Raw genomic sequence first — 27,416 nt, forward strand, 5'->3', positions numbered from 1 at the left:
TGGTGTGCATATGACTCGGATTTTATGCCAAATAAACTGGGTGCTAGATTTAAGGACTGGACAGCTAAAGGAATAACAGCTATTTGCAATATAATGAAAGAAGGAACACTGTTCAGTTTTGAAATGCTCAAAGAGAAACACTTGTTAGAAAAACAAGCCTTTTACTGGTATTTACAGATGCGACAGCATGTTAATAAGATGGTTTAAAATATAACCAAGGCAAGTACATGTCTGATAGAGCTGTTTAGAAAAGGATATAATTCAGACAACGGTAGTAAGATCACTTCAAGCATGTATAAGGGTTTATCAAATCTTAAAGCACATTCAACTTCATACATTAAAACAAAATGGGAGAAGGAAGGAGGGATAATAATATTTGACGAAGACTGGACAATAATATGGAGGTATCAATGGAAGTGTACCGGTTCACAGAAATGGAGGGAGTTTGGGTGGAAAAACTTGATAAGATTTTATTACACCCTCTCTGAAATTCCATTATGATAACAACCCCCCTGTTTGCTGGAGAAACTGTGGAAATCAAATTGCAAACCATTATATTTTCTGGGAATGCCCCATTATCAAAGACAATTGGAGTGGGATCATAATGCCCTACAAGACATCTTTAAATGTGAAATACCCATACAGAGTATACCATATACTTTGGGTATATACCTGAAGAGTGATTGAAAAGAGATAAATATTTAATGAATGTACTGCTGGAGGCTGGTGAAAAGACTCTTACCAGGAAATGGTTATCACAGGAGAGCCCAACTCTAAATGTATGGATGGAAATTACAATGGACATTTACAAAATGGAGAAGATAACAGTATCTGTTAATCATAAGTTGGAATAATTTTATTCATGCTGGAAAAAATGGTTTAACTACATAACACCTCATAGGCCTGATTTTATTCTCACAAGTCAATGAATATGTTGTAAAAAAAAGATCACTCCCTACTATGTACATAGTTTTCTTCTTTCGATTGTTGTTTCTTTCCTCTCCTTTCTGTAAGCGTATACCTCAGATAAATATTATGTGGAGATTTGTGACAAATATGATTATATGATATTAATGTACAGTATCTGAAATACATCTTCTGGAAATGTTTGTTTGATGATGAAATTCAATAAAAAATAAATTACAAAAAAAAAATTAACCTTGGGCAGGAAATGATACTCCCAGCTCTGAGCGCCTACAGTGTAACCAAGAACATGATGTCAACTTGACATGATTCTTTCCTCTTTATTTATACAGGTCTCCTGCTACCACTCTTTCCTTCAGTTCGCCCACACATCTGAAACCCTACATTTTAGCACAGCTCTTCTACTCACATCTCCTGTCACAAATCAGAGGGTCAACTTTTTGGCAAGTCAGTACCTTCCCTCTGTGCTGCTCCTGGGGTCTGAAACCTCAAACCCTACCAACCTTCTCTCAACGACCTTCCTTCCCACTGGGACTAATCTGGCTACTTTCTTCAGGTCCAGTTTACCTCCCCAGTGCTGATCCTATAGCTATGGCCAATGGGTGTACAATCACTGCCCTTTTCAGCATTGGCATCTGGACTGTTTACTTGTGGACACAGCTTTTACTGTACATGATTTTATTTGAGTCCCATTTGGTTGTAAAGCTGGAGTCCAGCCAAGGCCCGATCAGACTGTGGCTGTCTGGGCCCATCTCAAGCACGTGTGGCATTTGTTTGCCAAGGTGGGCAAGGTTTCCTGAGCCAGGTGAGCTGGTCAGAGCTAGACAAGACTCAAATATTTTCATGATGTACACACCCAACTCTGCCCCTGTCAAACAGATCAAGTCCTGTCAGCCTAGATCTAGAATGCATCCAAATCAGGAAGTTGTCAAAAGGCTGATGGCTTTTGAATGTACATGAGCCCTCCAGGTCTAATTTTATCTTATGCTACTTGCCACTTATAGGCATGGATATCTTGCATATATTCTGCTCCACTGACCATCTCTCCTTCCTTCGCTTCTCATTTAAAATCACTGCCCCCTATTGCCCACCCACTTTACTCCAAGCCATCTTCATCGGTCACCACCACCCGCTTCTGCACCACCAGCCTTCTCAATTCAGGAAGACTAAACCATCTCAGGTTCCCCGTGCTATCTCTCCACAGTATTCACTTCCCTTCAGTCATTCTACCTTTACATCTTCAGACATCCCACCCTGCAAAAACTCATTTCAGGGAGGTAGCACCATCAATTTGCGGGAGACTTCCGGGAGAGGTGGGATGTCTGCAATAGAGTAGCTCCTTAGCAGCAGGCCAACTAGTTTAAATAACGTTAGCTATGCTAATGAACGAATGACACCTGTTAACCTCACCTCAACATGTCTTTTACAGTCTTAACCCACCATGGGCAATAGAAAAGTCACTGTTGCAAACAGTGCAGCGAGCAACACTGTCATTATTTTGACCCCTATTAGGTAGGGGTACACTTTAGTGTAGTCTGGGGTGACGTACCTTTTATATTTTCTTTTTTTAGAACACTCTGCCATGGTGCACTCTCTCTCTCTCTCTCTCTCTCTCTCTCTCTCTCTCTCTGTCTCTCTTGTGGTCGCTCACGCTCGCACTCTCTCTCTCGTGGTCGCTCTCGCGCTTTTCTCTCGCTCACTCTCAAAAAAATTGATTTCCATGATATTGTATATAATTTGCGGGTATCAGGGAGCCACTATTAATATGCGGGAGACTCCCGGAACTTCCGGGAGAGGTGGGATGTCTGCATCTTTATGGGCTCTCAACCGTAATTTACAGCCATCTCTGTCTTTGGCCTCTTTTGTTTCATTACTTCCATCCTGCTACACAAAAGGCTACGTCCCATTTCCTTCTCATATTGATCTCCATTTTGGTACCTTTTTCATCCCCAAAATCTGCTTCCTTCGGCACCTCCTCTGGAAAATAAAAACTTTTCCTATTCACTAACAAGAGAAAAATCTGCTGATGCTGTTCACTTTTCTTGCTGTTCCTATTCACTTGCTTTTTTTTTAAATGCAGTTCTAAACATCCAATTTTTGATCTTCCATTCACCTCAACATTTAAGTACCAGTTTGTTAGTTGCCCAAGTCCCAGTTCACCTCATCATTTTTGCCCTGGGCATTCAGCAGAGAAGAGGGTCTGTTTATCACTTTTGTAATCACAAAGAATGTCATTAGTGTTGATGAAAAGCTGTAAGGGTTATCTCTTCTTTGGAGGAAAGAGTAGGGATGGCCGATCTGAAGGAAAGAGCTAAATCTCCAAGAGAAGACATTGCACATTTTAATCTCGGAAACAATGGAGCTTAGGAGTTTGGTGGTTATCTGTTTAACAGTAGTAGGATGGCAATACAGGAAGTGAGTTTGGAGGAAATATGAGAGATGGGGGAGAAACTAATGGAGGATTTAAGTTCAGGGTCAGAGCAAGATTGGATGGAAATGCAATGGAGGCACGAAGGTCCTGGATGTGGGCCGAGTGGTCTAGGGTGAAGGAGGGAAGTGGCAGGGGAAGCTAACTGAGCTCAAACGAGATCATGGAGCTCCTCACAATTGTGAGGCGCTCCGAGTGGATAAAACAGCGGGAGGGCTACAAAAGTTTTTTTAGTGTGGAGAAAGAACTTGGGCTATTTCTGCATTAACACAGCAATTTTGGAATCATGCACAGTTTTCCAAGGGAAGACTTCATTCACTTCTCCTGTCAGATCCAGCTGTACCCAAAATAATTGGTTATAAATGGCAAGGAGCAACAATTTTAACGGGCACCGAACCAGAAAATGCTGGAGTGATTTAGCCGCTGAAATATTGCCCTAACTTGCAGGATAAAAGTTGCACCACTGAGAAACACCAAGTCTTGTTGTACGTGACCGAGGGAAAGGCGGAGGAAGGAACTGACTACGTCAGTGGAGAGCAGTACAAGGCAAGGTCAAAGAAGCCATCACATGTTATACACATGACAGAAATAATGAGCTCTGGTGGGGTGTTAGGCTAAGAGGATTGCCATGGACATGGGCTGGAGAGTTTATGTGGAGTCTGAGATTTAAAGTTTGGATGATACCAAACTCAAAAGGAGTTTGTCTTTGTTAGCCATAGTGTGGTGGTTAGCACAATGCTATAGAGTTCAGGCAATTTGGTTTCTATTCCCACTGCAGCCTGTAAGGAATTTGCACGTTCTGCAAGTGACAGTGTGGGTTTCCTCTAGGTACTCTGGTTTTCTCCCACAGTCCAAAGGCACACCGAGGTTAATTTCTCATTGTAAACTGTCCCCTGTTTAGGCTAGGATTAAATCGGGGGTTGCTGGGCAGCATGGCTCAAAGGGCTGAAAGGCTGTATTTTGTGCTGTACCTCAATTTAAAAAAAATAGAAAGATATCCTTGCAGGTAGGTTTGCTAGCATGGTTGGGGAGGGTTTAAACTAATTTGTGAGGGGGATGGGACCCAGAGCGATAGAGTAGTGAAAGAAGTGCATGGAGAAAAGCCAGATCTAACATACCGAGAGGTTTTGAGGAAAGAGAAGCAGAATAAACGGTGTAAAGACAGTAAGGTAGAAGGGCTGAAATGTGTGTACCTCAATGCAAGAAGCATCAGGAACAAAGGTGATGAACTGAGAGCTTGGATACATACATGGAATTATGATGTAGTGGCCATTACAGAGACTTGGCTGGCACCAGGGCAGGAATGGATTCTCAATGTTCCTGGATTTCAGTGCTTTAAAAGAGATAGAGAGGGGGGAAAAGGGGGAGGAGGGGTGGCATTACTGGTCAGGGATACTATTACAGCTACAGAAAGGGTGGGTAATGTAGCAGGATCCTCTTTTGAGTCAGTATGGGTGGAAGTCAGGAACAGGAAGGGAGCAGTTACTCTACTGGGGGTATTCTATAGGCCCCCTGGTAGCAGCAGAGATACAGAGGAGCAGATTGGGAGGCAGATTTTGGAAAGGTGCAAAAATAACAGGGTTGTTATCATGGGTGACTTTAACTTCCCTAATATTGATTAGCACCTGATTAGTTCCAAGGGTTTCGATGGGGCAGAGTTTGTTAAGTGTGTCCAGGACGGATTCCTGTCACAGTATGTGTACAGGCCGACCAGGGGGAATGCCATACTAGATCTAGTACTAGGTAATGAACCGGGTCAGGTCACAGATCTCTCAGTGGGTGAGCATCCGGGGGACAGTGACCACCGCTCCCTGGCCTTTAGCATTATCATGGAAAAAGATAGAATCAGAGAGGACAGGAAATTTTTTAATTGGGGAAAGACGAATTATGAGGCTATAAGGCTAGTACTTGCAGGTGTGAACTGGGATGATGTTTTTGCAGGGAAGTGTACTATGGACATGTGGTCGATGTTTAGAGATCTCTTGTGGGATGTTAGGGATAAATTTGTCCCGGTGAGGAAGATAAAGAATGGTAGGGTGAAGGAACCATGGGTGACAAGTGAGGTGGAAAATCTAGTTAGGTGGAAGAAGGCAGCATACATGAGGTTTAGGGAGCAAGGATCAGATGGGTCTATTGAGGAATACAGGGAAGCAAGAAAGGAGCTTAAGAAGGGGCTGAGAAGAGCAAGAAGGGAGCATGAGAAGGCCTTGGCGAGTAGGGTAAAGAAAAACCCCAAGGCATTCTTCAATTATGTGAAGAAAAAAAGGATGACAGGAGTGAAGGTAGGACCAATTAGAGATAAAGATGGGAAGATGTGCCTGGAGGCTGTGGAAGTGAGCGAGGAACTAATGAATACTTCTCTTCGGTATTCACCAATGAGAGGGAACTTGATGATGATGAGGACAATATGAGTGAGGTTGATGTTCTGGAGCATGTTGATATTAAGGGAGAGGAGGTGTTGGAGTTGTTAAAATACATTGGGACAGATAAGTCCCCGGGGCCTGACGGAATATTCCCCAGGCTGCTCCACGAGGCGAGAGAAGAGATTGCTGAGCCTCTGGCTAGGATCTTTATGTCCTCGTTGTCCACGGGAATGGTACCGGAGGATTGGAGGGAAGCGAATGTTGTCCCCTTGTTCAAAAAAGGTACTAGGGATAGTCCGGGTAATTACAGACCAGTGAGCCTTACATCTGTGGTGGGAAAGCTGTTGGAAAAGATTCTTACAGATAGGATTGCTGGGCATTTAGAGAATCATGGTCTGAACAGGGACAGTCAGCATGGCCTTGTGAAGGGCAGATCGTGTCTAACAAGCCTGATAGAGTTCTTTGAGGAGGTGACCAGGCATATAGATGAGGGTAGTGCAGTGGATGTGATCTATATGGATTTTAGTAAGGCATTTGACAAGGTTCCACATGGTAGGCTTATTCAGAAAGTTAGAAGGCATGGGATCCAGGGAAGTTTGGCCAGGTGGATTCAGAATTGGCTTGCCTGCAGAAGGCAGATGGTGGTGGTGGAGGGAGTACATTCAGATTGGAGGATTGTGATTAGTGGTGTCCCACAAGGATCTGTTCTGGGATCTCTACTTTTCGTGATTTTTATTAATGACCTGGATGTGGGGGTAGAAGGGGGGGGTTGGCAAGTTTGCAGACAACACAAAGGTTGGTGGTGTTGTAGATAGTGTAGAGGATTGTCAAAGATTGCAGAGAGACATTGACAGGATGCAGGAGTGGGCTGAGAAGTGGCAGATGGATTTCAACCCGGAGAAGTGTGAGGTGGTACACTTTGGAAGGACAAACTCCAAGGCAAAGTACAAAGTAAATGGCAGGATACTTGGTAGTGTGGAGGAGCAGAGGGATCTCGGGGTACATGTCCACAGATCCCTGAAAGTTGCCTCACAGGTGGATAGGGTAGTTAAGAAAGCTTATGGGGTGTTAGCTTTCATAAGTTGAGGGATAGAGTTTAAGAGTCGCGATGTAATGATGCAGCTCTATAAAACTCTGGTTAGGCCACACTTGGAGTACTGTGTCCTGTTCTGGTCACCTCACTATAGGAAGGATGTGGAAGCATTGGAAAGGGTACAGAGGAGATCTACCAGGATGCTGCCTGGTTTAGAAAGTATGCAGTATGATCAGAGATTAAGGGAGCTGGGGCTTTAATCTTTGGAGAGAAGGAGGATGAGAGGAGACATGATAGAGGTGTACAAGATAATAAGAGGAATAGATAGAGTGGATAGCCAGCGCCTCTTCCCCAGGGCACCACTGCTCAATACAAGAGGACATGGCTTTAAGGTAAGGGGTGGGAAGTTCAAGGGGGATATTAGAGAAAGGTTTTTTTACTCAGAGAGTGGTTGGTGCGTGGAATGCACTGCCTGAGTCAGTGGTGGAGGCAGATACACTAGTGAAGTTTAAGAGACTACTAAACAGGTATATGGAGGAATTTAAGGTGGGGGCTTATATGGGAGGCAGGGTTTGAGGGTCGGCACAACATTGTGGGCCGAAGGGCCTGTACTGTGCTGTACTATTCTATCTCTTTCAAGCATTTTTAATGGTTAAAAATGAATGAGTACTTTAAGACAAAAGGCAAATAATACTGGGACATGTTAAAATGCTCAAGGTAGAGGTGATTACAAAGGAATAAAAGGTCTGCCCACATGTCTCCACAAAATGGAAGGCAGACCTCAGCAATTCCAAGTGAAAATGCACCACATTTAAGTGTCCTAATGAACACCTGTGAACACCAAGACATTAATTACCTTGACTCTATACTATATATTCTGCTCTAGGTGATATTTTGAAAACGACATCAATCACAAACTGCTCAGGGCAATATCAGTAATTGTTGGATCCAATGAATACTCCACACTAGGACTTGTAGCTCTGTAAATCTGCCAAAATTCTGTAGGATCAAAGGAAGTAGCACATAGACAAGAGACAAGAAGTTGATTTAACCTTGTTTGCATGCATAAAACAGACAATAACACATTGAGAGCTTACTTTAAAAAACTAAGGGAACGTAAGAGAAAGTAGATATCAGAATCAGGTTTAATATCACTGGCATGTATCATGAAATTTGTCAAACTTTGCGGCAGCAGTACATGATAAATACAGAAAAAATTGAATTACAGTAATTATATGTATACTAAATAGTTATGTTAGAATAAGTAGCGCAAAAACAGAAATTTTAACAGGTGTTCATGGGTTCAATGTCCTCTTAGAAATCAGATGGCAGATGACCATGTCAGTATATCAAAAGACCAGGAACATGATACCAAACAGAGGTTAGAAAATTCCATAGCCAAAATAAAACACTGAGAAACTCAATAAAGCATACAAACTTAGGAAAATCAGAACATGAGTAGAGTCATTAAGGAGTGGTCAAATCAATAAAAATCACAACAGTGCAAAAATCATCCCACATTGTACCAAAAGTTCTTAAAAGGAATGCATGCATATTACACAGATGCACTTAAATCACGGATGCAGCTAGGACTGTGTGACTAATTACAGCTCCAACACCACTTACAAGTTCACTGATGCCACCACTGTTGTGGGTCGTATCAAAGGTGGTGATGAATCAGCACACAGGAGGAAGACTGAAAACTTGGCCGAGTGGTGTAATAACAACAACCTCTCACTCAGTGCCAATATGACCAAAGAACTGATTGTAGACTTCAGCAGAGAGGAACCAGAGTTCTGCATAACACTCTTCATCAGAGGATCAGTAACTTTAAATCCCAGGACGTCACCATCTCAAAGGACTGTCCTGGACCCATCATATAAATATTACAGTACTGCAAAGAAAACATGACAGCGCCTCTACGTCCTCAGGAATCTGCAGAGATTGGGCATGTCATCAAAAACCTTGGTAAACTTCTATTGATGTGTGGTGGAAAGTGTTACAGCCTGGTATGGGAACACCAATGCCTTTGAACAGAAAATCCTGCAAAAGGTGGTGGACTTGGCCCAGTACATCACAGGTAAAGCCCTCCCAACCATTGAGCACATCTCCATGAAACGTTGCCGTCGAAAAGCAACACACATGAAAGATTCTGACCATCCAGGCCATGCTCTTTTCCCACTGCTGCCATCAGGTAGAAGGCACAGGTACCTCAGGACTTACACCACCAGGCTCAAAACCAGTTACTTCCCCTCAACCATCAGGCTCTTGAACAAAAGGGAATAATTACACTCATTCTATTGCTGGTGTTCTCACAACCGATGGTCTCACTCTAAGGACTCTATCTTTTTTTTAAAGATTAGATTAGATTTTTTTTAGATCTCTTTATCTTGTTACGTATTTCATATTTGTTATTTACTGCTTTTTATTTATATTCGTAGTTTGTTGTTCATTGATCCTGCTTACAGTTACTGTTCTATAGATTTGCTGAGTATGCCCACGGGAAAAGAATCTCAGGGTTTTACGTGGTGACAGGTATGTACACTGAAAATAAATTTCACTTTGAACTTTAAAGGGGAGGAAAGGATAAAACCAGTTAGTTTAACTTCAATGGTGGACAAAATAGTGAAATTAATTTTAAAGGACAGGTGTCAGTTTTATCTTCATCTTTTTCATTTCATCACAGACTTCTGCCACCAGTCTTATACAAGAGAACAAATTTGCAGGCAGAACCGTACACTGAAGTCCAACTAATGTTAAGTAAACACCAGCAAAATGTATTTACTTTTCATTTCAGTGTTAATTATGCCCTTATGGAGCAGCTGCAAATTTTCCGTGATCTGTGCATTTCTGAGAATTGTTACCATGTTTGAGCTGTTTCCCAATCAATACATGGCCACGTCAAGTTTTTGTGCATCAACCTGGTTCTTATGTTTTCTGCAATGCATGTATCTGTTGTATGCTTATTGTGCAAGTTTAGTAATCCTTTCTCTCAACTTGCTGCATCCAGCACTCCCCTACCCCATCACTCCCAAATGAGGACTATGACTAGAGTGAGTAACCTTCCAATCCTCAGCTACAGATGGAGTATCAGAGTGTGAGAGTTCAGTGACAGCAAAATTGTCCTCAATGACAACCCATTCTGGCCATCCCTGCTTTAGGCCATCAGGCCTCTGAAGTTCTGTCTAGAGGGTACTTGGCATATGAACGGAACGGAAAATCTAGATAAGAACATAAGAAATTGGAACAAGAACCTTTAACCCTCTTCCACCATTCATTAAGACCATGACTAGCCTTCTACCTCAGCCCCATTTTCCTGCACCACACCAATAACCCTCGATTCCCATAATATCCAGAAACCTATCACACTCGTTTTTGAACTGGCTCATTGACTGTGCCGCAAAGACAAATGCAGCAGAGAATTCCAGAGATATACCACTATCTGAGTGAAGAAATTTCAGTCCAAAACAACCCACCCTTATTATGAAGCAGTAACTCTTGGCTCTAGACCTCAGTGGGGGAAGGGGGGAATTCACTGCAGAAGGAAAGTAATTTCTCTGTGTAGTTGCTTTTGCCCAGACTGCAAAGGAAATCTTGGGGAAGGATAGGAGAGGTTGTTCATAAACCCAATTAGAAAGCTGGATAAAGAGGTACAAGAAAATGGAATTCGCTTCCACAATGAGTTGGTGAGGCAATAGTTAAGATGCATTTAATAAAGAGAGGCATGACTATACCACAAGATTTAAACAATGGCATGAGGTTCCTCTGCAATACTGAGAACAGTATAGATCAAATGCCCCAAATGATCCATTGCTATGCAATTGATTCAATGCACCTGGTCTTGAACTACCAAATTTCTGGTAAGCACGTACTGCATGTACAGGCAACCACTGCCGATAATTTTTTTTAAAAACACACACATTGTTATTTATACACATAATCCAAATAATCAACTGAAATAACTATTATGGCTTGGAAGTCAGTAGCTACAAATGGACATTAAATCGTCTATTAACTTGTTTACATAAATTCTTTTTGTTACTTAATCCCACCTCCCCAAATCAAATTGTTCTCTGCCTGTAGACAATGCTTACAAAAAAGGTTGCCTTTGTTCTCTATCTCTTGATTGCCAAGTGCATGCTTGCATTTCATCAGATAAAAAGCAGAAAATTTTAACTTAATACAGTGAATTCCGGTTAACTAAGACACATCGGGACGAATACATTTTGGTCCAATTCACTGTGCTCCAGCCTGTCGCAACATCATGGAAATATTTTAAAAGGTATATAAAAAAAAAGACAAATTACTGTTTAAATGGGCAACAAACTATGTATTTAAAAGAAATAGAGAACAAATTAGAACACTATCAATACAACTACAGTACTATAAAACTGTATTACTTCTTAATAGTTATTGGAGGATACTGTGATTTTTGGTTGATTGTAAATGAACAAAATCAGCACAAATAATGGACTGCCTTCATACAATGCTATCGACTCCTGCATCCTCCAAATCTTCATTTTCATTACAACTTTGAAGATGATTGTCAATACCTCCAAATTCATCATTTCATTTTCAATCATGGCTGCTTCTGGCATCTCTGTGCCCGAATGCTTGACACCACAATGAACAAACAATTCTGCATTGCTTAATACTTATTTCTCGCCAACTATTAGTGACAAAGATAACTGCCATTTGAACACAACCACACAACAGTCATTATTTTAAAACTGTTCGTTCTAAGCATGGCTTAACAGCCATGCAAGTGCATCTGATGCTAGCAACCATCTCCTGCCCCAATTAAGCAGCATAGAGTCCCAAATAAACAATAGGGAATCCTGGTTACTTTCTCGATTTTGGGAATTCCCTACCTCCTAATATGAGGTAGGAACAGTTCCATTTGGTGTGAGTGGCAAATGTGGCTGTGATCTTTCTCTCTCTAAGATCCTCAGCACCAGGATTAACAGAAGCTATTGGCGATTACTCTAACAACAGGAATTCTGCAGATGCTGGAAATTCAAGCAACACACATCAAAGTTGCTGGTGAACGCAGCAGGCCAGGCAGCATCTCTAGGAAATGTCGACTGCACCTCTTCCTAGAGATGCTGCCTGGCCTGCTGCGTTCACCAGCAACTTTGATGTGTGTTGGCGATTACTCTTCTTGTAAGAAACATTTTTTTTTACATCCACGAAGAACAAAATTTAAATAAAGAACAGAAAAGACAGGATAAGCAGGCTCTCAGAAGGTTTTCATTCTAACACTTCAGTGGCAATTATGCAAACATCCATTAGTACTTGGGAGTACTGAGATGCAGAAAACATTCCGTAATTTTGTAAGGATTACCAAACATTCTACCATCTGGCCCCTTTCCACAAAGTAGAGAATCATACTCCACTTTAGTGCAAAGTAACTGCTTGGTGAAGAATTGACCCTATAGAACTTTGTTAGTGGTTAAGACGACAGCTGTAGTGCCAGAAAAAAGGGTGAATGATAGAGGGTGTTAAAGATCACAAGAAGGATATTTCTTGGTAATTGGCATTTTATTTAACATATACTGAGGTACTGAGAAAACAGTTAGTTCTGCTTGTCATTCATACAGATAATCTCACAACAGAGGTAGTAAAAGGGAAAAGCAAAAACAGAACACAATATATTAAAAATACAAAGTCTGCAGATGACTGAAGTCCAAAGCAACACACACAAAATGCTGGAGGAATGCAAGAGGTCAGGCAGCATCTATAGAAAAATACTGAGGAAGGGTCTCGGATCGAAATGTCGGCTGTTTACTCGTTTCTGTAGATGCTGCCTGACCTGCTGAGTTACTCCAGCATTTTGTGTGAGATGCTGAATATATTGTTACAGTTACAGAGGAAGTGCAGTGCAGCTGAGCTAGATTGTGAGGTCGTGATGCATTTTATTATACAATCAAGTCTATTGTCATTTAAATATTTACACGTAAACCCCCAGAGTCAATGTTTCTCCAGACCAGAGTAGTAATATAATATAAAGACCACTCTGTATGGTGTATCTGCAAAAAAAACTGGCAAGGACCAGCAGGCACATGATGAAAACCATGATATGTTGAAGGATTGTGTAATTCAAAGTAATATTTTACTGGATGTGAAACAGGCAGTGCTAGCTGTACAAGTTCAGAAGGTCAAGTGCAACTTGGAGAAATAATTAACTGTTTTTGACCAAGAAAAAAAATTTGAAATCAGAATAAAAAGCAAATTCCATGATGCAAAACCTAGTTGCAATGGTGATGTGGTTGCAGAGTCTTAATCAGAATCAGGTTTATTATCACCGGCATGTGACATGAAACTTGTTAACTTAGCAGCAGTTCAATGTAATATATAATCTAGCAGAGAGAAAAAAAATAAACAAATAATTTAAAAAAACAAGAAATAGTATAAAATAATGAACAAGAAATAATAAAAGACATATATTGAATAGATTAAAAAAGAATGTGCAAAAACAGAAATACTGTATATTAAAAAAAAAGTGAGGTAGTGTCCAAAGATTCAATGTCCATTTAGGAATCGGATGGCAGAGGGGAAGAAGCTGTTCCTAAATTGCTGAGTGTGTGCCTTCAGGCTTCTGTACCTCCTACCTGATGATAGCAGTGGGAAAAGGGCATGCCCTGGGTGCTGGAGGTCCTTAATAATGGATGCTGCCTTTCTGAGACACCACTCCCTAAAGTTGTCCTGAGTACTTTGTAGGTTAGTACCCAAGGTGGAGCTGACTAGATTTACAACCTTCTGCAGCTTCTTTCGGTCCTGTCCAGTAGCCCCTCCATACCAGACAGTGATGCAGCCTGTCAGAATACTCTCCACAGTACAACTATTGAAGCTTTTGAGTGTATTTGTTGACGTACCAAATCTCTTCAAACTCTTAATAAAGTATAGCTGCTGTCTTGCCTTCTTTACAACTCCATCGATATATTGGGACCAGGTTAGATCCTCAGAGATCTTGACACCCAGGAACTTGAAGCTGCTCACTCTCTCCACTTCTGATCCCTCTATGAGGATTGGTATGTGTTCCTTCATCTTACCCTTCCTGAAGTCCACAATCAGCTCTTTCGTCTTACTGACGTTGAGTGCCAGGTTGTTGCTGCGGCACCACTCCACTAGTTGGCATATCTCACTCTTGTACACCCTCTCGTCACCACCTGAGATTAAGATACTTGATTCTTCGCTACACTTAATGCAAGCTCAAACGCACACGTTTCAACATCACAGAAATGAAGTTTAGGAAAGGGCACGCTGACACCCGCTTCCCACTCCTCCAGAGAGCTCAGCATCATTGAGGAGTGTGCAGAAAGGGCCCGTAGGATCACTGGGGACCCGAGTCACCCCTACCATAATCTGTTCCAGCTGCTACTATCCGGGAAATGGTACCGCAGCATAAAAGCCAGGACCAACAGGCTCCGGGACAGCTTCTTCCACCAGGCCATCAGACTGATGAACTCACGCTGATTTGAGTGTACTCTACACTACATTGACTGTTCTATTTATTATAAATTACTATGATGGCACCTTGCACATTTAGACAGAGGCTTAACGCAAAGATTTTTACTCTTCATGTATGTGAAAGATGTAAGAAATGAAGTCAGTTCAATTCCTCATGCAACTGCTGATGATCTAGGCACTCAGAGGTATACAGCAAGGAAGCAGGCTATTCGGCCCATTGCATCCATGACAACCCATCTACATTAATCCCATCTTCCAGGAGCTGGCCCACAGTCTTCTATGCCTAATGCAATTCAGTGCACATCAAGGGCTTTCTTAAATGCTATCCATGGCTCTGCTTTCACCACTCTCTCATGCAGCATATTCCAGGTAATCACTCTGGATGAAAGAGGTTCATATCATGCCTCCACATCTCTTTTCCCTTACCCCAAATTCATGCCTTCCAACTTTATCTACCTCCCCTATTGGGGAAAAGAGTTTCCTGCAGACTACCCAATCTACACCCCTCAAATATTACTTGCCTCAATCATCTCCTCGCTTAGCATTCTCTGCTGCGAGAAACCCGCCCCCCCTCCTCTCTCCAGGCTCTCCTCATGACCAAAGTGCTCCATTCCAGACCACAGCCTTATTATTTCCTTTAACGAGTCATCACATCTTTAGTCATGCAGGTAAATAATAAGAAACTGTGAAACTGGCATCCTGGTTTTTAGCGGTTTCAGTTCATATCTCAAGTCCTCAGTATCTGTAAACTTACTGATTTATACAAGCCTCACACTAGATTAACATGATACTTCCAAGGTCAACTTGAGAACCTCCCCGATAAGGGTCTACATTGTTATCCCTCCAAACCACAATCATATCTGATAATTCTGCAGCTGGACACGGAGCTGAAATGGTCAGAAATAATGAACTTTGCTCCTGAGAGCTCACCTCAACATCTCTCCCCCACCAAGGCTCCAAAGAACAACTTAATGGATGTGGATTTATTAGGTCCCAAAGTCAGACATGCAAAGGTTTATGGAAAATAATCAGTGATGGACAGCACTTTCTGAACTGAAGGCTGAACTATTCTTTAGAGGGACAGCTAACTGATCAGTGCAAAGTTGTCCAAAGCAAGTGGTTGTGGGCAGCAGAACACAACACTTTATAGTACAGGTGACCTGGGTTCAATTCCCAACTCTGCCCATAAGGAGTCTGTATACTGCCCCCATGACCGTGTGGGTCTCCTCTGGCAGTCCAAAAACAATGGTAAGTTGTCCCACGATTGAGCTAGTTTTGAACTGGTGATATGCTGTGCGGCAGGAGTCAGAGGGCTTCCCACACTGTGTTGCAATCAATAAATAGGGGCAATTGTCTCACTTGACAATATAACCATGAATCGGCATGGTTATTTGTTCTGACCACAATATCTGCAAGGTAATGTCATCGAGCTCAACTAGATGTGCTTACAGACAGCATTAAGGCTGTCAGATCCCTAGCCCGAGGTGCTCTGAGTATCTTGTCCCAATTGAGAATTAAGGACAGAGGCAGTTTTATCCCCCAATTTGTGCTCCACATCTGGAGTTCACTTGACCATGCAGCTTTCAACATATGCTTGGCTGCTTCTGTTTGAAGTGCATTGTGCCTCACTGTGGCCAAAAGGCATCCTTATTACTAAAGAGTAGATGTAAGAAGATTGAAAACTGCTCACCTACTTCCACGTCCAGTCCTCCGTCACAAAAATCAAATTAAGTTCCTTTTCCCAATCTTGTTTAATCTTAAATAAAGGACGCTTATCCCATTGTAATAGTAAATTATAAATTCTTCCAATGGAACCCTTCAACAAAGGGTTCATACTTGTAATAATATCTAACAGGTCGGCATCCCATATGTAAGGAAAATTCCTTAAATAGTTTTGTAAGAAATGTCTAATTTGAAGGTATTGTAAAAAGTATGAATATGAAAGAGAATATTTATCAACTAATTATTAGAGTATTTATCTTCTTCGATCTGTGCTAGTCATTAACTGATTCAATTCAAAACTGTATACCGTTACTATCTGATGAAGGAGAGATTGTCTAAAATATTTCCTAATGTTGATAGTTATTGTGATAGATGTAAAACTGAGACATTGACACATATGTTTTGGTCTTCTATATGGGAACAGTTCTGGAAGTCAGTTTTTTCTACAATTTCTAAAGCACTAAAATTAATTTACAACCTAACAAATTAACTGGGTTTCTTGGAATAATTCCTCAAAATATGGGCGGTATCTTTCTGTCTGATCAACACGTTATTGAATTTGTTACATTGATAGCTAGGAAGGCCATTCTGTTGATGCATCGGCTCCCACTTTGTCTCAGTGATTCTCTCAAGTGATGCTGTGTCTTAGTTTGAAGAAAATTAGAAGTTGAAACTTTGAACCCATGTTTGATTTCAGGAAAAGATGGGGTTCATTTGCTTGCTATTATCATTTGAGATAATTGATAGATTTCCTTCATGATCTAATTGTAAATTTTTGTATATTTTTTTGCTGGTGGTTTGATGTTTATCTTTTTTTTTAAAAAGCTCTTTATATAACGCATGGCTCCGGGATTGAACACCTAATGGTTTTTTTTCTTTCACTTTTTTTTTCCTTTACTAGGGTTTTTTTTCTTTTTTTTTTCTTTTTGTTACAAAAAAGTTTTCAGTCTTTTAATATGAATGTCTTTTTTTCTTTTCTCTGCGGCATTGTAAGTGATGTTTACTTCGGTGTACTCTTGTTAATTTTGGATTGATAATAATGATTTAAAAAAAAAGATTTAAAAAGAAAAAGAAAACTGCTCACCTTCTAAGGAGCTGGAGAAAGAGCAGGGCTGCCACCAACTCAAACCTGAGGCCAGGAACCCGGAGCCTCACGTGCAGAGCCCTATCAAATGCCACCCAGGTGAAAACCAAGGAAAAGCTTCCATCAAGAGAAGTAATTCCCTACCTGAAGAAAATTGGGTCCACCATTGAATAGGCAGCAAACACGAGGAGCAAACACAAGCATTTCTGTTTCATTACCAGGTACCTGAATAGGAAAAGAAAGAAACAGTGTGAAAATCCATCCGAGCTTCTCTGCTGCCTTTCTTCAAGTTTTCTGCTCTAAATTCATTCTGCCAGTCCCTCCAAACCTGGGAGTTTTCTCTGGAACATTAGAGGCTCAGGAGAGACCCGAGAGAAATTGGTAAGCTTTTGAGAGACACAGAAAGGGTAGACAGTCAATATCTTTTTCCCAGAGGGGAAAAATGTCAAGTACCAGATGACATGCATTTAAGGTGAGGGTGAAAAAGTTTAAAGGAGATGATTGGGCCAAACTTTTATGGAAAAAAACAGAGAATGATAAGTGTCTAGAATGGAATGCTGAGGGGAATAGTGGAAGCAGATATGACAGTGGTGTTTAAGGGGCTGGTGGGCTGACACATGAATATGCAGAGAACGGAAGGAAATAGGCAGACGAGAATTAGTTTAACTTGACATCGTGTTCAGTGCAGACAGTGGCTCGATGGGCCAGCTCCTGTATGGTATTGTTCCCTGAGCTGCACGTTCAATTCCGCTCCTTCTCTGAGGAGCTACCTAATCCCCTTCTTAAAGTATCAAGAACTTTCACTTCAGCACCACTGTGGTAAAGCGATGCAGTTTATAATATCCTCCATATTTTTTGTAGTTACGCGGATTTGCTTTTCCTGTCACCACGATCTGACCACTGGGAGATGTCATTGCTGGCCTTCCAACATGACTATCCCTTAAGGCTTCAATCAGAAAGTTCTCAATTCTCTCTTCAAACTCCTACCCCTCATCAGTATCATTCCCATGTTTTCCATCACTGTGTCCTTTTGGTTATGTTTAAACCTTTCACAAATTAGAGGAGAAACAGAATCCATTAATGGACAGGGATTTCCTTTTACTGTTCTGACCCATCTGATGTGCGTTTGCCAGAATTTTCTCTTGAGCTTGTCACCTCAGGCCAGAAAACTCAAAATAGTACTGCTTCGTCAGGGCAAGTGTTCCATGTTCAGTATTGTGCCAGCATAAAGCACACACAGGTAAGGTACAGGACAGGTCAAGTGCAAAGGTAGAACTGCCTTTGCATTCTCCAAAACATAATCTCCACACAGTTTCACTGTGACAGAACAGAATGTTAGTTCTCCCACTGACTTCCCCTTTGCTTGGTTAGTCACTCCTCCTCGCTCTGTCCCCGGTCTCGACCTTATCGAGTCCCAGGGAGGTTGGCGGCACCACTCAAGGCTGAGATCTGCACCATGTTGAACCTGGCAGGGATCGAGCCCTCTGGCAGAGAGTGGTGCAGTCTGGCGGTGAGTGTGCCAAAGCCTGAGGGTTTGCGTTGACTTCCGAAAAATCAGTGCCATGTCCAAGTTTGATGCGTACCCCATGCTGCGGATTGATGAGCTGCTGGTAACCTTGACCTATGCAAGGGTTATTGGCAGATCCCGCTGGTAGAGGACTCTCGTGAGTACGCATTCCCCTTGGCCTCTTTCATTTCACTGTCACGCCGCTCGGGCTGCACGGAGCCTCGGTGACCTTCCACCGGCTGACTGACCATGTGCTGAGGGGGTGCCAGAAGCATTGTGCGGCCTACCTGGATGACATGCTCCTCTTCAACGCCAGCTGGGAGGACCGCCTGAGTCGCCCTTCAGGACATCCTCAAGAAGACTGCAGCCGCTGGTTTGACACCGAACATCTAGAAGTGCGAGTGGGTGGGCGCTGAGGCACGGTACCTGGGCTAACAGCTAGGGCGAGGACTAGTTCAGCCACTGGTCTACAAGGTTGAGGACATCAGAAATGGTCTCTAGCCCCACCTGAACAAACAGGTCCAGTCGCTCGTAGGGTTAATAGGGTGGTATTGCCGTTTTATCCCTCAGTTTGCTATCTTGGCCGTCCCGCTGACAGAAATTACACTGAAGTCCGCAAAAAATCCAGTCTGGTAGACTAAAGAATATGAGGAAGCTTTTGTGACACTAAAGGAAGCTCCATGTGCCTGGCCAGTCCTCATCAGCCCAGACTTCACCAAACCATTCACCACCCAAGTCAACGCCTCCGCAGTGGGGATTGCAGCAGTCCTGCCTGGCCCAGGGGAAAGAGGGAGAAGAACAGCCAGTATCGTACCTTAGTTGGAAGCTGCTACCGCGGGAGACAAGGTAGTCCACTATTGAGGAGGAAGCTCTTGCCATAAAATGGGCCTTGGAGAGCCTCCGGTATCACTTGGAAGGCAGAGAATTCATTCTGGAGACTGACCACAAAGCACTCACCTGCATCCACTCCATGAAAGACCACAAGGCATGAGATGGTACCTGGCTCTACAACCATTCCATTTCAACATCTGTCATAAGGCAGGATAACACAATGCCAAGGCAAATTATCTCTCCTGGTTGCCCAACTTGTCCAATCCAAAAGAGGTGGGGAAGGGGGATTAATGTGACAGAACAGGTTGGCAATGCTAATTTTCCCACTCACCTTGCCTTCTTGCCTGGTTAGTCACTCCTCCTCGTTCTGTCACTGGCCTAGTTTCCCCCGTAGTTTACACATTTTACCCTCCCGTTCTGCAGGTCTTGAGAGTTCCCCATTTACACACCCCAACAGTAAAACAATCACTATTTTGACTAATGAAAACAATCCATTGCTCCACTGGTTTAAAACTCATCAAAATAAGGATTCTAGACACATTGGCATTCCAAACAGTTTCATTTATTTTCACTCACACCATTACATCAGTTTGTAGACAGCAGAATGGCCCCAAAAGACCCGAGGGACAGTTCGGGGCTTCCTAAAATAATTCCTGGGTTAGTGGGAGCCAGCGCACTACACCCTACACAGGCAGCAACTCTGGGGAGGAGGCAGCATTTTGTTTTATATATCCATCTGAGCACGTGGACACGGATCTATAGGATTAATGAAGAGATTTGTTGTGGAATAAAACTGTAGGATGTTGGAATCACTGCTTAAAATGTTTCAATTCTCTATATGAAATAATTAGAATGGTCTAGTCACGTGATTACCACCCCCTCACCTCAGCCCTGCTCCCGACCAACCAATTTCCTATTCGTTCTACGCGGAGGCAGAGGGCAGAATTAAGCTCAGTCTGGTTTTACTATAGGGGTGCGGCAGTTAGATTCAACAGTTGAACTGTTCTATTGGAAAGTCAACGACAAAGTGTGATGTGGAGGAAGCCTCTGTATACTTGTAATTTTTTGTACATGCATGTTTGCTTTCATATGTCTGCTTGTAAATACTTCTTTTCTTCACAATTCTTGGGCACTTTTCCCACCCGGCACTAAATAAAACCCCTTACACTAATATGCTGCTGTGGCTTAACATCTTTTACCCCCCACAACTGGTGACTCCTGACAGGCGAGCTTAACAAGATGTGACATTCACACAGTGTGAAACTAAATAAACTGCTAAATAAAAACAAGTGGGGAAGTAGGTCACACAGTTCCGCATGCAATTGGGTAATGAAAATATGCAATTATCAAAGCAGCCCATAAGCAGTGAGTTAACAACAATGGAACTAGAGCCAAAGTCAAATCAGTTGTGCTCTTAGCAGTGTGAAGTTTGAAATCTCCAAGTACTCTTTAAACTTGCCTAAATTGAAATTGCTATTTAATATGTTAAATTTTGCTACAGGACAACTGGAAATGGGTTATGATATTACACAATAGTATCAATCGTCCAGATTTGGTTGAGGACTGTGCAACTTGGTGACTAATGTCACGTGCAATGGAGAGTCTTGCAAAAAGTTATCTGGGATCTTATCTTGCACCAGGAGCAATATAATCATCCGAGGAAGGATGGTGATGAATTTTGGAGCGTTCGTGGAGATAACGGTATTTCTGCATTGCCCTATCCTCCTGGTCCAGGCAGGGACACAGCTTTGAAAGGCACAACCCTAAGATGCATTGTAGGTGAAGCAGAGTCCAGAATGAAGTTACGTATTGCAGAATAGATTAGAACAGATTAGAAGCTCCAGCCTGCCTGAGCTTCTAATCAATGGTGAGCCTCTGGGTATTGGGAGATTTGATGACGGTGACACAACTGAACATTGAGGTGAAGATGGTTGGATTCCCACTTGCTGGGATGATTATTTCCCAAGCTCTGGAACAGTACAAATATTACATTATTCGTCAGCACAGTTTAGATATCAGCAAAGTCAAAATTGCAGAGAATGAACCTTGTAAAACAAACCAGTGCAGCCCAGTTCACTACTCGATCTGTGTAGTCTATAAGTATTTCTCCTTCCCAAACCCCTCCTTAAATGCCTATCAAATTTCTTTTAGAAACCACCCCCATCTTCATCAGCAGAAGCATCTAGGTCATTACCCATCAGTAGAAAAATATTCTTCCTCACTTCTCTGGCTCAAAACCCTAAAGCTCCATCCACTATTCTTCACATTAAGGTTTCAAGGAATTAACAGTCAAGTTAACTGAATAGACAGCATAATGGCATTTGCTATATAATGTGGGAAAATATGAAGATATCTATCCACTTTAGTCAACAAAGCAGAAAAACAGAGTAGTTTTTAAATTAGGTAGTGTTGGTGTAGAAGTTAACTGAAGACCATCATAAGATGTAGCAACTGATCAGGAAAGCAGGTGGCATGTACGCCTTTATCATGCGAGTACTGAGTGCAGATAAGATTGGACGTTAGTGAGACTGTGCCTGAATATTATGAACAATCTTGATTTTGTTATCTTAAAAAGGATTTACGACAAGTGGGATGCTGCAGAGATTCATTAAACTGGAGGAGGGATGGGAGGTTTGCCCAGACAAGGGGAGACTGAGCAGTGGAGGCCTATTTTCTCCGGAGCTCAGAGAAAGAGAACAGTGACGTTTACACAATTCCTATGGAGCTTGACAGGCAGGACGCTAGAACATTCTGGGTGGCAAGCTGATGCAGGTATGTGAGGCGCTGCCTGACATAACTGTGACCAACGCTCATTCCTCTCTGTGGATCTGAACACTCTGGTTTCCTCGAACATCCCCAAAAAGGTGCAAGTTAATTTAGCTATCAAATTCCCCCTAATATCTAGGTGAGTGGTATAACCTGGAGGAGCTAAAAGGACTGTAGAAAAATAGTGTATAATTTAGTGTAAAAGAAACTGCTTGTCAGAGCAGACCTGGAAGGAAAAAAAAGGGGGGCTACATATAAGAAAGAACTAATGCTACACCTGCCCCTACACCTCCTCCCTCACTACCATTCAGGACTCCAAAAGTACTTCCAGGTGAGGCAACACTTCAGGTGAGAGTCTATTGGAGTCATATACCGTGCCCAGTGCTCCCGGTGTGGCCTCCTGTATATCAGTGCAACCTGGCATAGATTGGGAGACCGCTTCGCCCAGCGCCTACACTCCATGCGCCAGAAAAAGCGGGATCTCCCACTGGCCATCCATTTTACTTCCACTTCCCATTCTGACGTGTCAGTCCATGGCCTCCTCTACTGTTGCGATGAGGCCACACTCAGGTTGGAGGAGCGACACCTTATATTCCGTCTGGATAGCCTCCAACCTGATGGCATGGACATCGATTTCTCGAACCTCTGGAAATACGACTCCCCCCCACCATTCTCTTTTCCCCTCTCACCTCATCTCTGCACTTGACAATCACCTCCCTCTGGTGCTCCATCCCCTTTTCTTTCTTCCATGGCCTTCTATCCTCTATTAGATTCCCTTCTCCAGCCCTGTATCTCTTTCAGCAATCAACCACAGATCTTTACTACTCCCCCCCCACCAGTTTCTCCCATCTCCTTCTGTTTCTCCTCCCCTCCCCCCACCTTCTAACTCTGACTCCTCCCCTTTTTTCTTCAGTCTCGATGAAGGGGCTCGGCCCGAAACATCGTCTACACACTTTTTCATAGATGCTGCCTGGCCTGCTGAGTTCCTCCAGCATTTTCTGTGTGTTGCTTGGATTGCCAGCATCTGCAGATTTTCTCTCATTTGTGGTAGGCTAAAGGACTTATTTCATTCCTGTGTCCCTCTGTAACAGGGGTTCCCAATCTTTTAATACCTTGGACAAATACCATTAAGCAAAGGGTCTGTGGATCTCGGACTGAGAACCCCAGTCTATTGTTGAAGTCAAATCTGAATAAAAGTCGGGAGACCAGTTTCTTATAGTTACAGCAGTTTATTGCGCACCCTCCTGCAGGAGTTTGAGACCCAGTTGTCAAAGGGAAGGCATGTAAGTACTGCCACCATCTGACAAGTGGACCCCTTAGTCAAGTTATAGCCGTATACCTATACATAGTAAGTCCCATACATTACTGTTGCAGGTGTTATTAGAACTGGTACTCCCACCAAGTCTGTTGGTGCAAAACATAGTTACAGATAAGAGAGCTTGCTAAATCAAGGTTTTAATTACAGGTGGATGTACTGTCCAGTCCTTATCAGTTATTCCCTTTACAAAGCCCTGACTTAATTACAGACGGATGTTCATTCTGTCCTTATCAGTGAGTCCTCCTCTCCTTACTCAAATAAGGGTACAATGTATAATGTTATCAACTCTCAATGTCTCTCTCTGAATACAATGAACTAGTATAAGCCAGTTTTTTTTTAGCTAACTGCTGAAGACAGAGTTTACTACAGTTCAAAGATCCCTATTCAATCCCAATTGTTCTTTGATCCACCAGCTACATAGGTTCAAAATGATTTTTATATCCTCAATTCCTCACGATGACTACCCATTTCCTGTTACTCTTTGAATAGCTTGCTATGTTATTGTGGAGACAAATAAGTCTACGACCCTAGACACATTAGAGATGCTTCTGAGGCACCAAGCACAAACTTGGACTCTCATCAGGAATCTTTGACTGCTGGCTCCCTTTCAACTGACTTAGAAGTACACTTCTGGGGTTAAATTCCGGACTTCCTTCCAAACAAACTCCCATAATAAATCCAGTAAATGATTCATGTAAACAGTGAGGGCAGACACGCAGATCAAGCTGAATACCCATGCTTTAAGCACACAGACTTAAAGAGCCAAATAACTTGCTTTCATGCAGTAAGAGGAAACGGAGAGAGTAGAACAGAGAGGAAGTCAATATCGTGGGCAGCCGTTAGTGCTGGTGCCTCAAACCATCAGGATTTAATCCTGATCCCAGGTGATGCCGGTGTGTAGTTTACACTGTTTCTCCAGATTCTCCAGCTAATGGCATGCTGGCCTTCATAACAAGGGGAATTGAGTATAAGAGCAATGAGGTCCTTCTGCAACTGTACAGGGCCCTGGTGAGACCACACCTGGAGTACTGTGTGCAGTTTTGGTCTCCAGATTTGAGGAAGGACATTCTTGCTATTGAGGGAGTGCAGCGTAAGTTCACAAGGCTAATTCCTGGAATGGCAGGACTGTCATATGTCGAAAGATTGGAGCGACTGGGCTTGTATACTCTGGAATTTAGAAGGCTGAGAGGGGATCTTATTGAAACATGTAAGATTATTAAGGGATTGGACACGCTGGAGGCAGGAAGCATGTTCCCGCTGATGGGTGAGTCCAGAACCAGAGGCCACAGTTTAAGAATTAGGGGTAGGCCATTTAGAACGGAGTTGAGGAAAAACTTTTTCACCCAGAGAGTGATGGATATATGGAATGCTCTGCCCCAGAAGGCTGTGGAGGCCAAGTCTCTGGATGCTTTCATATAAAGAGATGGATAGAGCTCTTAAAGATAGCGGAATCAAAGGTTATGGGGATAAGGCAGGAACTGGATACTGATAGTGGATGATCAGCCATGATCACAGTGAATGGCAGTGCTGGCTCGAAGGGCCGAATGGCCCACTCCTACACCTATTGTCTATTCCCCAACTTTCTTCCACATAGCAAAGCTGCTGCAAACTCCCTTCGTGACAAAGTGATAAACAGGAAACACACACAAAATGTTGGAGGAACTCAACAGGGCCAGATAACATCGACAGAAAAGAGTAAACAATAGAGTTAACAGCTCTCAAGCCCTTGAGAACAATGATATACGGTAGATTCTGGTTAACTGGGACACATCAGGACCAGTACATTTTGGCCCAGTTAAGCAGCTGCCCCAATTAACCGGAGCTTCATGGAAATAATTAAAAATGTATTGAAAAAACTGTTTAACTGAGTAACAAATGATCTATTTAAATGAAATTTAAATATGCATATTTAAATATAAATGATGTATTTAAATGAACGCTAACAATAATGCAACAGTTCTATAAAACTGTAGTTCCTAACGGTCAAAGGAATTCATCCAGTTGACACTACTGTGTTCCCTTGATTGACTGCAAAATAAAAAAGGTCTGTGCAAAATATCGAATGCAGTATATGGACTGCCTTCATACAATGCTTTGAACTATTGCATCCTGCAAATCTTCATTTTCAAGGTGCTTGTCGATACCTTCAAATCCTTCGTAGCTCCGAAGTAGTGAAATTGTTTTCACTCAGAATTAGGTTTATTATCACCGGCATGTGTCATGAGATTTGGTAACTTAGCAGCAGCAGTACAATGTAATACAACATAGAAAGAAAAAATAAATAAGTAAATATATTTAAATAAATGCAAAACAGAAGTAATATATTTTTAAGATACTGAGATTGCATTCATGAGTTCAATGTCCAGTTAGAAATTGTTTGGCAGAGGGGAAGAAGCTGTTCCTGAATCACTGAGTGTGTGCCTTCAGGCTTCTGTACCTCTTGATGGTAACAATGAGAAGAGGGCATGTCCTGGGTGATGAGGGTCCTTAATGATGGCTGTCACCTTTCTGAGACACCACTCCTTGAAGATGTCTCAGATACTATGGAGGCTGGTATCCAAGATGGAGCTAATTTTACAACTTTCTGAAGCTTCTTTCGGTCCTGTGCAGTAGCAAACCCCCACCCACCGTAGCAGACAGTGATGCAGCCTGTCAGAATGCTCTCCACAGTATATCTATAGAAATCTGAATGTCTTAGGTAACAAACCAATCTCTTCAAACTCCAACTGAAATATATCCGCTGTCTTGCCTTCTTTATAACTGCATCGTTATGTTAGGACCAGGTTCGATCCTCAGAGATTTTGACAACCATGAACTTGAAATTGCTCACTCCTTCCACTTCTGATCCCTCCACGAGGATTGGTACGTGTTCCCTCATTTTACCCTTCCTGAAGTCCACAATCCGCTCTATCTCCTTTCAATCTTTCAAGGTTGTTGCTGCAATACCACTCCACTCGCTCTTGTGCGCCCTCTCATCACCATCTGAGATTCTACCATGGTATTTGAGCTATACCTAGCCACACAGTCATGGGTATAGAGGTAGTAGAGCAGTGGGCTGAGCACACACTCTTGAGGTGCACCAGTGTCAGTGAGGAGGAGATATTATCACCAATTACCTAAGTGTATTTAGGAATTAAATTGACTGAAGACTTGGAGTCTGGATAGGTGGGCCCTCAGTAAGAGGTTGAAGATGGACCATCTCCATGCAGATGCTTCAGCCTCAACTTGTGGATTCTTGTGCTGACTTTGGTATTAATAAGGATAAGCAAGTTCATGGGATCCCTTTCTACAACTCATTTAATTGTCCACCATTCACAATTAACTGAGTGTTCAACTGATTAATATGCTTCTGGTAAGCATAACTGTGCTAGATTAGCATTTCAATTATATTTTTTTTACATTTTTCATTGAAGCTGGGTTGGTCCATTCATTTAATGATTATAGTAGCCCAGAGAATTTGTGGTTCTCAAGATTAAAAAATCCTTGTAGAAAATTTCAGGATACATAAATTCTTAGTGTCACATCATTGCTTCGTTTTGAGCTGAGAGATCAGCTCCAAAGCTATTTCATGAAGAACAGTGGAGGTGTCATAAAATGGATGGGGTGTTTTTGGTGTAAAGGAAGAACTCTTCCTGCACAAGGACTGTGTAGTTATCACATCAACAAATGCTCTGCTTTTCACAGGGATCAGTCCCCCCTGTGATGCCTTTGTCCATTCGTCCCTCCCCACTAATTTCCCTCCCAGCACTTATCCCTGCAAGAGACCAAAGTGCTACACCGGCCTGTTCACTTCTGCCCTCACCTCCATTCAGGGCCCTAAACAGTCATTCCATGTCAGACAACACTGCACCTGCAAATATGCTGGGGTCGTCTACTGCACGCAGTGACCCCGATTTGGCCTCCTCTGCATCGGAGAGACCCATCGTAAGTCTGGCGGGAGGGGTGTTAGTTTCTTCAAGCACCTTTGCTC

General features: G+C 42.5%; 1 protein-coding gene across 2 annotated transcripts in view; it reads right to left on the reverse strand.

Moving 5' to 3' along the window:
- Nucleotides 1-27,416, reverse strand: part of LOC134337709 (N-acetyllactosaminide alpha-1,3-galactosyltransferase-like) — a 90,139-nt gene that overhangs the window by 37,014 nt on the left and 25,709 nt on the right. For both annotated transcript variants that reach the window (XM_063032908.1, XM_063032907.1), the window contains exon 2: nt 17,169-17,249. Coding sequence is in view for 1 of the 2 variants with exons in the window: in XM_063032907.1 (XP_062888977.1) it covers nt 17,169-17,249 (81 nt within the window). In the remaining variant the exon portion in view is untranslated. The remainder of the gene's footprint in view (nt 1-17,168; nt 17,250-27,416) is intronic.

This window comes from Mobula hypostoma, chromosome 25 (assembly GCF_963921235.1).
Source record: "Mobula hypostoma chromosome 25, sMobHyp1.1, whole genome shotgun sequence".
NCBI classification, from domain to species: Eukaryota; Metazoa; Chordata; class Chondrichthyes; order Myliobatiformes; family Myliobatidae; genus Mobula; species Mobula hypostoma.